We start from the raw sequence: 17015 nt of genomic DNA on the forward strand, positions 1-17015 counted from the left end.
ATTGTACGGCTGGCACAGCAGAAGAAAGAGTACCAGATGGTGCTGGGCTGCAGAATAAAGTGCTCCCACAGTAGGTTTCTTTTCTTTCCCTTTTTCAGTGTTCCCTTACCTTATTCCAGAGCTTTAGGAATCAACGAGCATATTTCTGAGTAGCTTAAAATCCACAAAACCACGAAAACCAAAGGAACAGCAAACACCTGGCTTTTAGAAAATGAGGCCAGTTGCATAAGATGTTAATTTTGGACAATCTAACTGAAAATACTGGCTCTAGAATTAACATGAGTGTTGTTTTAAACAAAGCAGTTCTGAAACATTATAATCATCACATACATCTCTTCTTACACAAAACGTCAGCCCATGAGACATTTCTACAAATAAGGAGACATCAGGTACATGAGTATTTTCATTTGTAGCTTAAAAACACATTCTGTCTGACAACATCATCCTTCCTGTTTTATCTCTAAACCTATTTTAATCAACTAGGTGCACATTTCATTACTTGTCCGCAGGCCTACTGCTTTTTGCTGGAGTTCATTTACAGATAAGAGAATCTGAAATAACTTCTAAGACCACCCCATGGTTTATGATGTTTCATTTTTGCTCATTTATGCTATTCCCAAGCCACGTTCCGGGTATGAAGCTTTATGAAGCTCGCTCACACACCCACCAAGTTTTACTCAAATAGAATATTTTGGGAATGGAAGCTGGAATGAATCCTGCCATCTGTTCTGTATGCATCACAAGCACTCACGAAGAATGGTGCTGACTGGTCTACCTACTCTTTCGAGATTGCTAACTTCAGTCAGGCTGAAAAAGAACAGTGAAAATTAGCACAACCTAGAATATCTTGCAGTTTGCTCTAGGACAGCCATGTCCAATCCACAGTGCTGGACAGCTAGTAATGAGGCCCTACAACACTGTAAACTTGTAACACAATTATGCGATTTTTAGCCATACTGTTCATGAGCTGATTATATGTAGCTTGATCACAGGCCACAAAGGCTACAACAGAACACTACTGAGGGGAGGGTGTAGAGCAGTGTAGAGCATCTCTTACGCCCATTGCACTGAGCGCGTGTGGTGTTGGGTTGACACCTGTATGCATTACACAGTGTGTGTGCTCGTGCTGCTGGCAAATAAAACACTGAGTGCTGATAATGATATTTCATTACCTACATGTGTGAGTACCTGTGAAGATGCACATTTTTTGTCATGAAGCAGACATGTAACATTCCTTAATTAATTAAAACTTGGGCTTACATTATTTTATTTAAAAAAAAAAAAAAAAAAGAAAAACATTAAACGTCAAAATGCAGAAGAAATATCCAGAATATTCTGGCAGTGCTGACAAGTTTTGTAGCTTTCAATGTCTGAAAAAGCTCACTAACTTGTGAACTTTTGACATTGATAACTTGTAATCTATTTCAATTAGTTTTGCAATATGCATGGGATTAATATTTCACAAAAAACAAGGTCAAATACCCCGCTATTTACATTTGTGCTGTCCTTCTTTCTTCACGCTTTAATAAAAATAAAAGAAGCTTTGTTACTTACATATATTTACTATATTATGTATTTTATATGAGGCCCAAGACAATACTTCACTCAAGGCTTTCCAGAAGGGTGCATACCCGCGTCTGAGGACTTTCTGCTCTGCCAAGGAGAAGCTGCTTGGAAGTCGGTCTGTAGAAACTCACCCAGGAGCAGAAGAATGAGCATACAGAACTGTTACTGACACTACACAAGCTTCCTAAGTTGCTTCTCAAAGCTGTTTACTTCGACCACAAAAAACACAAGATTTAGATTATTTAACAGTATTATTTTCCATGATGTAGACACCAAGGCAGAATGAGGAAGAAATGTACAGCTCTTCCCAGCAGTCATACTCTGCAGTCCCTACCTCAGTTGCCCAGATCTGAGCCTTACAACGCTCCCTTATCTAGCTCTGTCAAACCGCACATTAGTAAGCAAGAATGAGATTCACAGAAGAATTTCCAGAAGGACAAAAAACCCATCAGGTGTGTCAAATCTCTGACATTCAGAAACCATTTGGGGAAAGCAGCACACGCTGACTTAAGCACTAAAGTATGGATGCTTTAATTAATCCGGGGTGAATTTAATTGCTTTAGTTAAGTGGAAATCGGGTTAAAAATGATGCAGAGCATGCTGGGGTGTGTTAAAAACATGACATATGAGTTGGATGAATCGATAAATTAAAAGTGCACAGATGTTTTAATTAAACCCAGGAAAGTTAACGAAGATCACTAGAGACTTTTAAGCCTATGATTAATTCAATTCATTTAAAATACCTGTAGAGATATGGGGATGCCTCCATTTTGAGAGTTATAGATGTTCTCAATCGATAAGTGCTTAAAAGCTGTTCTACAAAAAAAAAAAAAAAAAAAAAAAAAAAGAAAAAAAAAGGTAGGATTTTTATAGGAGTGATTGAACAGCAATAATCGCACAATGAATATTTAGATTCTTCTGAATGCTCAGCATACTTGTGCCTTGACCAAAATTTATCAAAAACGTCATGGCTTTTCTCATTGCCTGCCGTGTGCAGCCTCAAATGAGGTAAGGACAACACGTGGTGCACCTTCCTGTGTCACTCTACAAAGGATCCAACTGCTTTGTTTGCAATTATTACAGGAATCCATGCAAGAAATATGAATGTTTCTTCCTAGCTTACCTAGCAAAACATGGATAATATGAACTTCTATGTGCTGAGCATCAATTTCCAGAATCACGGCATATTTTGATGTTATCCCTTTGGAATTACACAGTTGATCCTTGCTTTAGGAATAGAGTCTCATAATAATTCAGAAAGCAGAGATAATCAGATATATCTGAGCAGATTTCACAGTGGACTGAAATGTCTGTAGCTTCGTAATACTAAGATGAAGATGGGCTTGAAGGTTAACTAGCCATCAACAAAGACCCAAATCTTAGTTCTATAAAGATACTGGAGTTCTAAATGGCTGGAGAAGATCACTGTGTGTTCTTACTGCTAGAGCCACAGCTAAACATAGAAAAAAAATAAAAATTCAAGTGGTACAAAGCAAACTACAAATTGGAGTGGAGAGGAAAGAGGACATTTCAGTTCACCTGAACACTTGAAAAATCGGTAAGATGTGTCAGGCTTCAAACTGTCTTGTGGACTTTCTCTTGTCATTACATTCTGAATGTGACACTTTGTCAACCTGCTGTTCTGCCTCTGCTATTACTGAAGCTCTGCAACTACCACTATCTATGCTGAAGAGAAGACTGTAGCTCTCCATGCAGCACACTAAGATCGTTTGCAAAATGGTAGAGATCAATTTTCAGCTATTCCAGTCAGGAATCTCCTCGTAAATAGGGAACACCTTCCTGTAAATAGAGCCTGATAGATAAACGTGACTCTTCATATGCATAAATGCATTCAATGAAATGGGAGTTGCCATGCACTGGTTCTGGTTTATTACAGAGAGAATGTCTGATCAATTTGTCATGTTCCAAAATAAAGACAAAACCTCAAAACACTACCCTGCAATCTGACTTTTTTTTTCTCTTTGGGAACCAGTAACACCCTGCTTTAGATAGAAGCAGTGAAGTTGACCTAACTACAAAGACAGACAGAGATAAAACCTACTTTGTACCAAGAGATGGCATTAGGTGTTTAGCTGGGCTACTGCCATAGACAAGCATGAGGCTCTTAATTGGCACGTGTGATAACTCTGATTCTGGGAAAACTGAGGAGGAAGAAAGATTAGCTTAGATGCAGGGAAGAACTGAAGAGATGATGCTTCAAGCTCTCAGAAGGCAGCAGCAAGGAGAACCTACACATTGGAGAATTATGCTTCCAAACATGTGCTGTGATTCATAGCAGAGAAGCACAAAAAACATACATAAGTCATTTTAGACACAGAGTAAAAAAAAAGTAAAGTGAAACACTGAAGTAATTTTTCTCAGATTTTATGAAATTTGAAATGAAAGAATTGGTCTTATCCACAGTTCTGTGGTAATAGTTTTGCTACGACTAAATGTAGGACTGAACTTAAATAGGGAGGTAAATAGTGTATTTAAAATACAGATTGGTCTCATGTCATTCTAGTTACTACTACTTGTGTTATAAAGTTTACCAGAGAAGATTTTAATCATAACATGATTCATTACATAGTCCCACATGGACTGCAGATAAACACTTGAGATCTTGCTACATTTGAATTAGAAATACACTTGGTTTTTAGCGAGCAAATGGGGATGACAACTACCTAAACTCCAGTTATCCCACTAGGACAGGGTCTAAATATAGGGAAAAAAAACTATATTACAGGTTCAAATATAGATACAATATAGACATGAAGGCACCTAAAAGTCAAGTATGCTGAAATCTGAAGCTGTGCCTTAGGGCCATGTCTGTTATTCAGGGACAGAAAGTGCATAAGGTCTCTTAACAGCTGTACTTCCACAATGTGATTTGCAAGTACTTGATCACTGCTGCTTCAATGACATTTACCATCATTGCAAGGACTCCAATTTGATGCCAACATGAGTGCAAAGACAAACTCGTAATGAAAACTTAATGAAATAAAAAAAAACACCCCAAAACAACCAGTACACATCATGCATAGAGACAAAGCAATCTAAAAAAAAAAAAAAGAAAAAAAAGTAGATTGCAACACAATTAAATAAACTAACCAAATAAACACAATAACAAAATTACAAAGCATACATCATCACGGACACCATTCAACTCAGCAGAGCACAGTTAGAGCAGAGAGTTTCTTAGTCTCCAAATGGAAACACTGTAAGACTGGAAGAATTTTTGGCTTGCCAGAAATGGTAACGTACAAAGATATGCAACCTTTTTTTTTTTTTTTAAACTATTTTCTCTAATTTTCATCAGCTACAAAGAGCTCCTGAGTTCTATTTCAATACTCTCTCACAAAGAATGCTAAGGGTACAAAGCGATTTTTAGCCCTGTGCAGGGAGCACCTGAGTACTTCCGTATCACCAGACTCTTTCTACACATCAACCACCTGGCAAACATCTGCTAATCCTTACATTTAATCTTCAGTGTTCTGTGTGGACAGGTGCATATTCTTTACTCTTTAAGAAACACTAGGGTGCTTAATGACTGGTGTTATAACAAAGTGAACAAGACAGCTGTATGCAGAATTCAGGTGTTCACACATTCCAGTCCTTTTTCTTTTCATTCTTTTTATTTATTCATTTATTTATTTATTTTAAAACATCTAACCTTCAACAGAGTTGAGTTGGGAATTGATGAGGAAAGCTGAAGGCCAGAAAAAACTGTTCCTGCATTCTTCTTCTTGTCGCATTACTGAGTGCCTATCTCTAGCCCCTTAGAGTAATGACCACTACCAATCAGACAGAACTCAGCCTGGAACCCCTTCCGTTCTTGGCTCCTGTTTAAATTGCCAATTAGAAAGTATCAGAGCAGTGGATTTTGAGCTACTATGCCATTTCATGTGGGAGAGCTAGCAGCTGATAGATAGCAATGACTGTCAATCATTGTCAAAATAGGTTATAGGTCCAGTGATTTATTCTGTAATTATTTTAGGCACATTTAACAGCAGAGAACTCTTTTCAGAGCACACTGCAGCTACGTAAAACTACAAAATCTGAGGGCATAGAGGACAAGCACTGCCCTGTACACAGAACTCGTTGGAAGCCAACCAAGAACATAATCAGTTTGCCAGAAATGAAAAATGTCTGCTAATAAAGAATGAGACTGGGAAAAGGAGATGGAAATTTATAACAAAGGTATTTTAAGGTACTGAATCAAAAGAGATGGGAACTGCTGGAGAGGAACAAGAGACTTGTCTGAGCATCAGAACGACACCTCCAGCCATAAGAGAGAGATGGGGGCAGGCAGGGCTTTGCACACACACAAAGACACAGCAAAACCGAACCTAATCTCACCCAAAAAGAGATACTAAAAAAGATGCTGGACATGCTAGATTTTATCAGCTGCAAGGAAGGAGGAGAGGCGTGCATAAGTGACAAGTCATGAAAGCAGGAAAAAAAGAAAAGCACGCTTAACTGTTTTTATCCGTACAGTATTAGTGATGAGACACGCTATGATTGCGAACACATGAAATGTCTGTCAATAAAGTTATTGCTCTGATTTCTATTTTCCCTCCAAGCAAGTAGTTCCCAGCCCTCCCATGTTCTCTTTCTGTTGCTGTGCACGAAGCCGTTGCTCTGCCTGTCATTCAGGTCACTCATCTGGATGATTTTTGTGACTCACCCATTTCCTTGCATCACACACACATTTTGTCCAAGTCTTACAGATTTCTTCTACATTGCATCTGTTTGTAAGGATTTTTGTGTCAGCTTTTAGCAAACCAATATTTTCTTCTACAGCATGGATACATTCAACCTTCTCTACTCATGTCTGCTGCTGTGTGCTCTCTCCTGTGCTTCAACTCCTTTGGAGGCACCATTTTCCCTGCATTACCAACAGGGAACCTGTTTGCCATTAGCCTCCTTAAAGCTGCCTTTTAACTAGTGTTCCCAAAAAGTAACAGTCACACTGCCAGTACTTTATAACACTGCCCATCTTCACACTTTTAAAATACATTATGGCATTTTTCCCATATGACTGTTCATTCCTTTTTAATTTGCCAAACCAAACTAATTTGGGGTATCATCGTGTTTAACCTATTTTCTTGACTACCATATTTTATTCCCTGTGTTTGCTGCTGTTCACTTGAATAAAACAAACACACTCAGCCAGTCTGACTGTGCCGTGGAAGACCCACAGTGTTCTCTGACCATGGGTCCCAAATTTTTTGCCAGGCTTCACAGTCTGTGTAGGACAGGCAAAGGAGAAAGGCTGTTCAGAACCAGCTCTCACCTCTCCCTTCCAAGCCCAGTGGTCTTCTGTCTGCTTTTGCTATTTTCAGTTCCTAGAGTTTCTAGCCAGGCTACGAAGGCTTTCATTACTTACACAGAGAGGAGATACTAACTGCTATGCATTAGCAGTGTGTGCTGAATAGCACTCATTCCTGTTGGCCACGTGTTCTACAGCAAGGAATTGAGTATGGAATTATTCAGAAATATGCACTCTGAAATTATTTCCCCACAGTAATCACTCCCAGAACCTCTTGTGCCACTGGACAGTAATTCTGGATATGGCATCAAATAAGCATAATTTCAAGTATTCAATATTCAAAAAAACCTTTCCTTTATGCGGTTAAAGATTTCATTGACCAAACAATACAACTCAAAGCAAGAAAACTCCCCAGTAACTAAAATTTGAAAAGGAAACAGTTTTTCAACACCAGCTACAAGGAACGAGGAAGCAAGCATTGCTTTTTCTAGCAATTATACCTTACTTACCTAATAATCAAGGACTTTGAATGTTTTTATACACAAGTTAACAGCACAAACATAAAGAAAACAGCAGTGGCAGGAATTCTTATCAAGGTTTGGGCAATCATCAGAAACAGCAAACTCATTACACTAAACTTTAAAGAAGATAGACTACACTTTACAGCTTAGCAACTATTTCAAACTAAGTAGATGTCGCAAAAGAAATAAAAAGAAAATGTAAAAACCTACCCTTCTTTTTATACTTATTAAAGTGGCGCCGTCCTTTGCCAGTAAGCCGAAAACAAACAGAATGAAAATAAAATAATGAAAAACCCACACAAGGACAACAGGAAAAAAAACAACTGAGCATAAACATAAATCTCAGTCATTAGAGTTCTTAAAATCAGATTAAAGAGTCAACTGATCAAACATGGTTTTAAAATCCAAACGCCTTCACTCTGTTTAGATTAAAATATTAAACATGTTTCTTATTGCATTGCATAACCAACTAACAGTGTCTACTAAATGGCAACTTCATGGCAGCTGACAAGCTACTCAACTTGCTTTTGTTCCTGTTTACAAATCACGCACCATCTCTCAACATACTATGATCGTTGTATTAATGCAGCAATTCCATGTGATGGTACTTGTTTCACCTTTTCAGTTTAGATAAATATGCTTATGATATAAATGCTAGAATTTTAAAATACACAATGTATCTGAGCACATCTGCAAAACTGTACATGGCAGTGCCTTTCAAAGTATTTTGGTTAAAGACCTGGAAGAGCTGTATGACCTCTGGAATACCGTGAGATGAAATGAAATGAAAGCCGATTCGCCTCTTTGACGCTGAACTCTACAAGTGGTGAAAAGCAGGACACAATGAAGGATGCTGACTTGCAGATTTACCACAAGACTGGGCAGTTACAAGACCAAACTATTACCAGACATTAACAGTGGGAACACCAAGTAAGGAGGACACCTTTGATACATGTGGGTGGGTATGTCATGGAAATTACAGAAAAACAGAAACAAATATATAGAAGTGACAACACACCAAACCAACAATAATAGCTGCAAGTCTGATTGTTCAATCAATCTTTGGCCATAGCATCCCTTTTTATCAATGACTTCTACAATTATTTATGCACAAGAGGTTACCCACAGTGCATTTCAGTTTACAGCAAATCTTCCACTGGCTTTAACCACATACAACTTCTAGGATCAGGATTTATCTCTGTCCTCTGAGTTATCTTTTGATTATGAGAGTTCCCTTTTCTTTAAATGTCATACTTTAACCGAATGAGATTAAAATATATCACCTTTCCTGCGTGTTAGATGAAATTCTTAATCAGGCTAAACTCTACATGATTACAAAGGGAATCCTGTCTGAGCAAGGCTGAAATGAATCTGTTGAGACTGGCTACCTGAGAATAAATTACTTCCACAGATAAGGTTGAGAATTAAAGCCCCAAGTACTTGGCAAGAGTGTTTGGCAGAATAGAATTTATTCTACTTCAATCAAGGCATGGAAGGGTATTTCAACCTGTGCATTGGGCCATAAGTTCAGCTCTTTCTAATCATTTGTGTGGGTCTTTGCTGGAGCTTTTGGATCCGAAGTCAAATCTGTGCTCTCTCTCATATATTCCCTTCAATTTAATATTTAAGGTCTACATGGACCGGATAAAGGCACAGGGAGAGTAACAGTGCACCATCTCCAAAGCATGCAGATGATTCCCCTCAAGATGCACTGCCTTTGATATCCTCAGAATCACCCCAGCAAACAGCTATTACCTAGTAGAAATGAACACATTACACATCTCCCAAGCTCAGATTTTGCCCCCTGTGAAATTTGTGTCTTGCCTCATCTTGCATAGGAGAACTGAGATGTGAAAAGATGTGTAAAGATGTGTTGCCAGGAAAATCATTAAAGTGTATATATATATATTTATAAATCAGATAGAAAGTAAAAGTTATCTTTTCATACATGCTACTACTTAAATATAAAGGCAACATTACAGTAAATACATGGTAAATGTATTTAAGCATTTGATATGCTGCAGTAGGTTTAATTTCTATCTTTTTTTAATGTGCTTACTATTCAATCCTGATTTTCATTTCTGTCTTCTGAAGCTGCTCTCACGTATAATCAGAATTCAAGCACACTGAAATACCTGTGGACACAAGTACAGGTCTGACACTGGTGAGGCATGCAGTCCTTATACACTTAGCCTCACATTCCTGGGGATGTCTTACAGCGTGTAGATGAGCAGCTATGTGCTTGCATATACATGCACGAATTCTGACAATACATCCATTTTGTCATGTTACATGGTATTTTAGGCTTCTTTGTTCTTAAGAAATACCACAATGTCTGATAAGGAACTGGTAAGAGAGGTGAAAGAAGCTTCCACAAAACCTGCTTTTAAGGAGGAGATAATGCAATGGACACAGCAGGAACTAGAGGGAAAATTCTGAGGGGCTGTAGAAACCTGACAGAGAGTTTGACAAGTACCCTATGAAAAGATGTTCATCTGATGCAGTCTGAATAGACTATTTTCTAGCACAACATAGAATACAGCATTACACAGAGGTTTGGTACACAAAACTTCAACTCTCCACAACTTAAAATGCCAATGAATTGGTTTAAGGGCCACGTGTGTGTAGGGAGCGGCAGTGAAGCACACAGTCACTACATGCATACTTTCACAGGTTAACACCACAGAAATGCATATAGCTGTCAGCGTGTATTTAGAGCACACATTTTCACACCATTTATTCTGTAATATACATGTTGCCTCTGTATATTTGCCAATCTCTCAGGTAATCCAACCACATGCACATTTTAAGCACACTTTAAAATGACTCAGCCTTGCACTAAGATGTCATTAAATTCCCAACACCCCTGGGGTCTTTTCCTTTCTTTCCCCCCTTCTAATTGGACACCTCTAGGAGGCAAATACAGAAACATAAAAGTTACTCCCTCCAGAATGGCTACAACAGCTATGAAAGGAGTATTTCATAGACAGGCACAGATATGCCAGCTGCCATCCTACTGCATCAGTGGAAGATGTGGGGCCACAATGAAATATCCTTGCCACTCCATCATGATTTAAGCGAAACCAAGCAATTCTGTAACGCTATTCAAGGCATTTCAACAGCTTTTGAATGCCACACTTTCCACCTATTAACACTATCAACGCTATTCCTGTGGAAAACAATTGTAAACACACAATACTTACAGTCGGCCTAAAGCTGCATAAACTAAGGAAGCAAACTGTAACATATTATGACTGCGCTCAGGAACACTGGGGAATTCAGCCAACTCACTGATTTTAGACATTTGCACCAACAGATTTATAAACTAGAGGCCTTCCTTTGTTGATTTTTCCCATACTACAGCTATTCCAAACTCTTGAGACTCAAGAAAAGGCTTACTTTAAGATTTTGCCAAGTTCTTCTAGCCTCCTAAAAGAAAAGGTGAACTTCCTTTGGTCAAGAGCAATTGCATCTGCAACAAAGCAACTATGAACTAGAAGCATGGCTCAGCCAAGGCAGAATATACATTATATTCTATTAATGGAGATAATCAGTCTTTCATATTCATATGGATTAATGAGTATCAGAAAGCATTGATGATAATCTGTCCGCTTATACGGACAATAAAAAATTTACTGCCATTTCTGCATACTGCTTTAGAGAAAAAGAAGCTGCAGTTAGGCAAGTGCAGCAGCAGTGGGGCAATACTTCCATCTGATCATATTTAACTACGGGAACTAAGGAAAAAAATGCATATTGATTGACTTGTATCTGGCTTAGATTCATGCTAACTAGTAGGCACCGTAGATCCATATATCTCAAAGACACACTGTGTTTATTTGTAAACATGGGAAAACGATACCTTTAGCACAATCTGCTCCATGAAATCCGGGAAAACAGTGGCAGACACCAGAAACACACTCGCCATTGCCATGACAATTACGTGGACAGTCTTGCACTGAATCTGAAATACAAACATCAGAGGCACATTAATTGGTTCCTATGTCATCTGGAAGTTATTTGCTCTGTTTTTCGTAACATTATTTTGTCTTAAATACTTGGGAGAATACAAAGTGGACAACCCGAGAACACTAACTGCATGTTAACAGCCAAAATTTCAGGGGAAGCAGAAAGTTACCAACACTTATGGCAGCACGAGAAAGCATAGAGAACCACTGATAGCCTAAGGGTGGCAAGTCTTTGAGCACCACCAGCACTCAGATTTACTGTTAGCACTCAGGACCTTTGCTCAAACCGGTATCCAAAACTTATGATCTTTATAGTTATACCTGAATTCATATTATATTTCAAACATAATACTTCAGCAGGAAAATTCACAATCTCCCTCTTGCAATTTGACTTTGATCTTGCACAGCCACTGTTCCATATAGAGCTGATTATCCCAAGGAATCTATCTTCTTTTCTTTTTACACTCAAAGCTTCGTTAAGAAAGCTGACAGAAATGTCTGCTGCACCTGACAAAGAACAGCTCTTTTGCTCCAGCAAACATTATCCTATAAAAAGCCCCAAAACGGTGCAAGTAGCAATGCAAGCAGATGACAAAGAGGTCTGTAAAGCCAGAGGGCAAGGTTTAAAACCAGGTTTAAATAACTGAAATGCTGGTGACTTCAATAATCTGTGAAGCATAAGCACACCAGCCTAATGATAAAATTTCAGCTGTACCAAGCTGTATGCTTTCCACAGTTAGTTATTATTTGGATGACAGATATATTTGCATTGCACAGCGTAAAGTGGAAATTAAGTAACAATTTTGAAATTAATGCTTAAAATTACTTTCAATTGAAAGCTGTTGGATGTCAGAGGAATATATTTTCAACACTGAATTACTGGAACAAAAACATAAATGGAATGCTGTTACTCTTCACTATAACTCCCTGTTGTTTGGGTTGTGTGGTCCCAAATTAAATGTCAGTCTCAGACACCAAACAAAGAGCAGCTTGCAGGACACAGAGAATAAATTTTGGATTTGGAATTATTAGTGCCATACAAAGTACTTTTCTGTCAGCTAAACTGAAAAGAGGAAAAGCAGTCAAGTGGAACTGTAAATCTAATATCACATTTGCAGGACACTAAGTAAATAATAGTAATAACAAGATAATAAAATAATAAGAAAAAAAAAAGCAAAAATTCTAAAAGATCTCTTTAATTTAGCCACATTCATGTAAACAATGAAAAGGAGAACTGTATTGTGGAATGGTCAAAACCATCACTTTGTCTCACCAAGGAGTTTGTCTACAGATTTATTCATTGTTTTGCTTCATGGCACACAATTCTATGTATTCAAAATCATGGCAAACTTACTACAGCCTGAGGGTCAACATCATTTCTGTAATTTTTTCTCCTCTCACATCAGAGAAACTTTCATTTCTCTCTGATCTTTTGATTATGAAATGTCTGATACTGGGTGTGTGCAGAATAACCCGTGAACTGGATAAAACACTACACTTTTCTCTCTATTTCAATCCAATCACTATTATTGCCCTATCATATAGTCTACCTGACTATTAGACCTTTGATACTCTTGAAAGCTGGAGCCCAGACCAGCCAGGCCTTTTAAGGACAGCTTATTATAGCTTCTAAGAAGCCACGGTAGCAGCATACCAAGATGTAAGTACAATTGTTTTCAAAGAAGCAGAAATAGCCTTCTATGGGCAAATAAACAGTTACATATAACATTATGCATAATACCTAATAACCCTTTCAAAACCACGTACGAGCTATGGAAACAAAAACATTTCCTCATCTTAACTGAAGTTAACAGAAACAGGCTCCTGCTTAATAACACTGTATGGGTTATCTTCCCCCACCCTCTGGGACTTCAGCTAAGAAACTAAATTTTATAATAATATAAAAGGAAGAAAAAGCTTCATATCATCACTCACACAAGGCTGGAAAAGACTGCCAATTATTTTTCACCAGGCTCACTCAGTTCAACTTCTTTCAACTTCACTTTCTCAAAACGAATAGAAATTACAGATTTGTGCAACATAGTGCCACTTAACACTTCGCCAGCCAGAATGGAATAGCATGAAGACTATCTTAGGTTTTGATGCTATTGAGATAAGACTTTCACAGCTCATGAAATGCTCCAAAGATCAACGTATCTTCTCTCAAAGCATGGAGAACTTATGCTCAGTCTGGCTTTCAACTAAATCGAAGCTTATTCTTGTAACAAAACTGAAAGCTTTTCAGATCATAGGTTGGATGCTCTTTGGCTATTTACTCCATAATGCGGAGATGACCCACACCTAGATGAGCAGCTAGAGATTTTGTTTCTCAGAACTAACCTCAAGAACTACAAGAATGCAAGAAATCTTAAAAGAGAAATAATGAAATTAAAATCAATACACCATTGGAGAAAAGCGTTAAGCACTACTATGTAAGGACAAAAAGGCTGAGTACTAAAGACTGCATGAAAGTATTATGACTTTAAGTATGAGAACATATCAATAAAAAGAAGAAATGCTCAGCCTGTGGAAATACCTACCCAAAATAACTGTACTGAAGGAGACCACTTCTTTGTCTTTGCCATCATTGTAAAATGCCAGGTGCCACAAACCCACATCCAAGTACTGGACAAACACAGCCTCATTCTGAACAAGAGTCTGAATACTTCGTCGTTCCCGTGGGGATTCCACCACACTCCATTTCTCTTTTCCATCCAAGCGTTCCATGAAATCATACTGCAGGGTAGGAAAAAGAAAACAAAAAAACAAAACAAAACAAAAAAACAACAAAACCCCAAACAAACAGACCAGAATACAGAATCATATCTCAAACTCTTGCATAGTCTTCAATTAAAAACATCATAAAATAGTATTTCTGGAAGACAGGTAAACAACATGAACCTGGTATCTACTGGGTCCCCCCTGAACACAAAGATTTTATGACTGCTTTCTTAAAAACCAGCACAGAATTATGCACCTTTTCTCTGCACAGGTGGTTTAAAATGTATGAGCAGTATTTCTTGACCAATTGAGTTCTGACAAAGAAGTTAAAATCAATGCTTTGAGCCCTCACAAAATTCTAGGTTCCTACAGAGCTTTCAAAGCTGGATAACATTAACGTATTAACATATGAGAGAGACACCCACACCTAAGCAATCACCTGCCAAAATTTATTCCTGTGAGATGTACAAATATGTCAGATGTACCTTCAGACATATAGTTGAATGGACAACCCCAAAATGCAAAAACAAACAGGAAAACACAAAACAAGAAATGTGTCTGTCCAACACAATGTACATTAATATCCAATTAAAACACACTGTAAAAGTTTGATGTCACAGAGCAGTACGCTTACCTGAGTTTGTTTGCAGAAGAACCAGGGTTAAGGAGGATACAAGAACCAGAGGGAGCATGGAAAAGGAATAACACAAATCAGGTAGCTGAAGGCATTGAACTTCTATTAAGGAAAACTGAGAATTTCTGTTTGGATGCTTTGGAAAATTCATTAATCTTTGGAAAACAGATGAAGCAGAGCAAGTGATTATTTAGAGTATAAGAGGGATGGCACCATTAACTGTATGAAACTAAAAAAAGAAAGAAAGAATTTTAAGATGAATGTCAGATAAGCTTCCCATCTATTAAGCCTGGTAATAGCCTCCCAGTGGAGATGCCACTGCATCACACAATTAAACAAAGACTAGAAGAAATATTGGTTAATCTACAGTAGGGAATAACTCTGCATAGCAAAGCAGCTGTACCAGGAGTCCTAATGGTCTTTTTTCCTTTTTTCTTCTGTCTTTAATGTTTGCGATTCTGGAGCTCTCAGGCTGATGCTATGCTCAACTTACCAGCTCTCATGGCCCTTATCTAAGGGAAGTCCTTTGGAAACAAGAAAAAACATCTCATCTTTTGATAGCTGTATAACAAGTCCCCTATGAAAATACATCTGGTTTTAGACACATTTATCTATCTATGAATAGATAGAGATAGACATGTCTAAAGAAAGAGATACATTCAATAAAATATAGAGAAAGCACGTGCTTGCTGGCCAGTAGTTACATTGCACTTCCTTCTGTTATCTCCAGCACATACAGTCTGTGCTTGTGGCAGTTCTAAGAAACCATACACATTCATTGTTTCCTTTTAAATAGAAAACTGTCATCCTCCACCCAAAAAAGATCCATAAGGGCTGTCTTGTACATCGAATTGCACTCCTCAGCATTGAGTTCTAGCAAATAATGCACAATACTCGATAAAATAATGAAGATTATCCCTTCTTGCGGAAGCGATAGAAGGTTGGACTGATTTAACAAGTTAGTGACATACTGCACATATATTTCAAATAGCGATATAAAAGGTGACCTTTCTGTCTGAAATATTGTAGTGGTTATAATAGGAGCAATAGAGCACTCCACACACTTAGCATTACAACAAAGGCAAAAGTCTGGAGGTATTATTGCCTTCTTTTTAAATACATGAAACCATGACATCAGTATGGAGCCACAAAGGAAATCCATGAGCCTGTATGTTGAAGGCTACTGCCACAGTAAGTGCATTAGTCATTCTTCCCAATGCCTTTACTCGTGGGAAAGAATAAGTGATGTGAAATAAAAAGTTTCACCAAACTGTTAAAATCTAATTGCCATTTACTGAGCCTTTTTTTTTTTTTCCTTCTTCCCCCCCCCCCCCTCTCCCCCCCACTGAAGAAGATAAATCAGGTAAATTAATGAATTTAAGCCAATGCACTCCAGAGATTTAGAGAATTCTGGCATGCCTGAAAGTCTCAGAGCAACAGAGGTGCCAAACACACATGTATCTATCTCTTAAATCAATGACATTTGGAAATATTACTAAAACCTACTGTCTAGTAGTCAGAGGTTAAGGACAGACTCATCACCTCTTTGGGAAATGTTATTACTTGGGCAACATCTTGGGAAAAAGAAATCTTGTTCTTCGGAACAATCGTTCACAAAGGGTCAGCTAGGGAAGTAGCAATAAAAGCTGACATTTCTCACTGGCAACATGCTGTTCATCTCTGCTTATGCTGGCAGGTTCCTCTGCCTCCCCTCTGTTTGATGCTGATTCTACCTCATATAGCAGAGAAGGCTCAGCAGTTGGCAAGATCGAAGGGGAATAGTACTCAGGCTGAAACTGCCTGAAGTAGTTTCAACTGCAGAATCTCTTTTCACAATGACAGGTGTGACCTAGAGAGAGCAGGTCTCTTGGCATGGCTCCCCATAAGGCCATAATTTTAACTATACACTGTAGAGGTTCTTTAATTAAACCGTGAAGAACTATTTCATGCTCAGGCAAAAGTGTAATGACTTCACATCAATAAGTTTATGACTTGTGAAGTACCACTGCAAACTGATGTAGAATATAACAATAAATGTTTATCCCTCTCTGGATTCCTCAGGACTGTGGGAAAAAGAAGGAAGGCAATGTATCTGCTGCTGCTTCCCTGGATGTACAATCTTAATGGAAGTACTGGGTATGTGCACCCCAAAATCGAAAATCCCCGACTAAAAGGTCACTGGGAAGGTCATAACTGGATATGATTTCTTCCCATGGTTGGCTGGATCATCCATTTGTTTCTTGCTGCCTGGTTGATTTTCTGATGTACTCCGCTTGCATGATTAATTACCATTATATAAGGCAATTTCAAAAATACCACTTTTGCTTTAAAGC

General features: G+C 38.1%; 1 protein-coding gene across 36 annotated transcripts in view; it reads right to left on the minus strand.

The window, feature by feature from the left end:
• The window catches only part of TENM2 (teneurin transmembrane protein 2), a 1410959-nt gene that overhangs the window by 79970 nt on the left and 1313974 nt on the right, over nucleotides 1-17015 (minus strand). For 20 of the 36 annotated variants that reach the window (XM_085518796.1, XM_015875933.3, XM_015875927.3 and 17 more), the window contains 3 exons: nucleotides 13868-14063; nucleotides 11222-11323; nucleotides 7570-7602 (listed from right to left, as the gene is read on the minus strand). In XM_085518796.1, the coding sequence (XP_085374922.1) occupies nucleotides 7570-7602; nucleotides 11222-11323; nucleotides 13868-14063 (331 nt within the window). Of the gene's footprint in view, nucleotides 1-7569; nucleotides 7603-11221; nucleotides 11324-13867; nucleotides 14064-14682; nucleotides 14760-17015 lie in introns of those variants that run through there. The other 16 variants (XM_085518813.1, XM_085518810.1, XM_085518808.1 and 13 more) reach the window with 2 other exon arrangements.

Source organism: Coturnix japonica, chromosome 18, assembly GCF_054131305.1.
Source record: "Coturnix japonica strain WE chromosome 18, WE-NBRP24, whole genome shotgun sequence".
Classification (NCBI taxonomy): domain Eukaryota; kingdom Metazoa; phylum Chordata; class Aves; order Galliformes; family Phasianidae; genus Coturnix; species Coturnix japonica.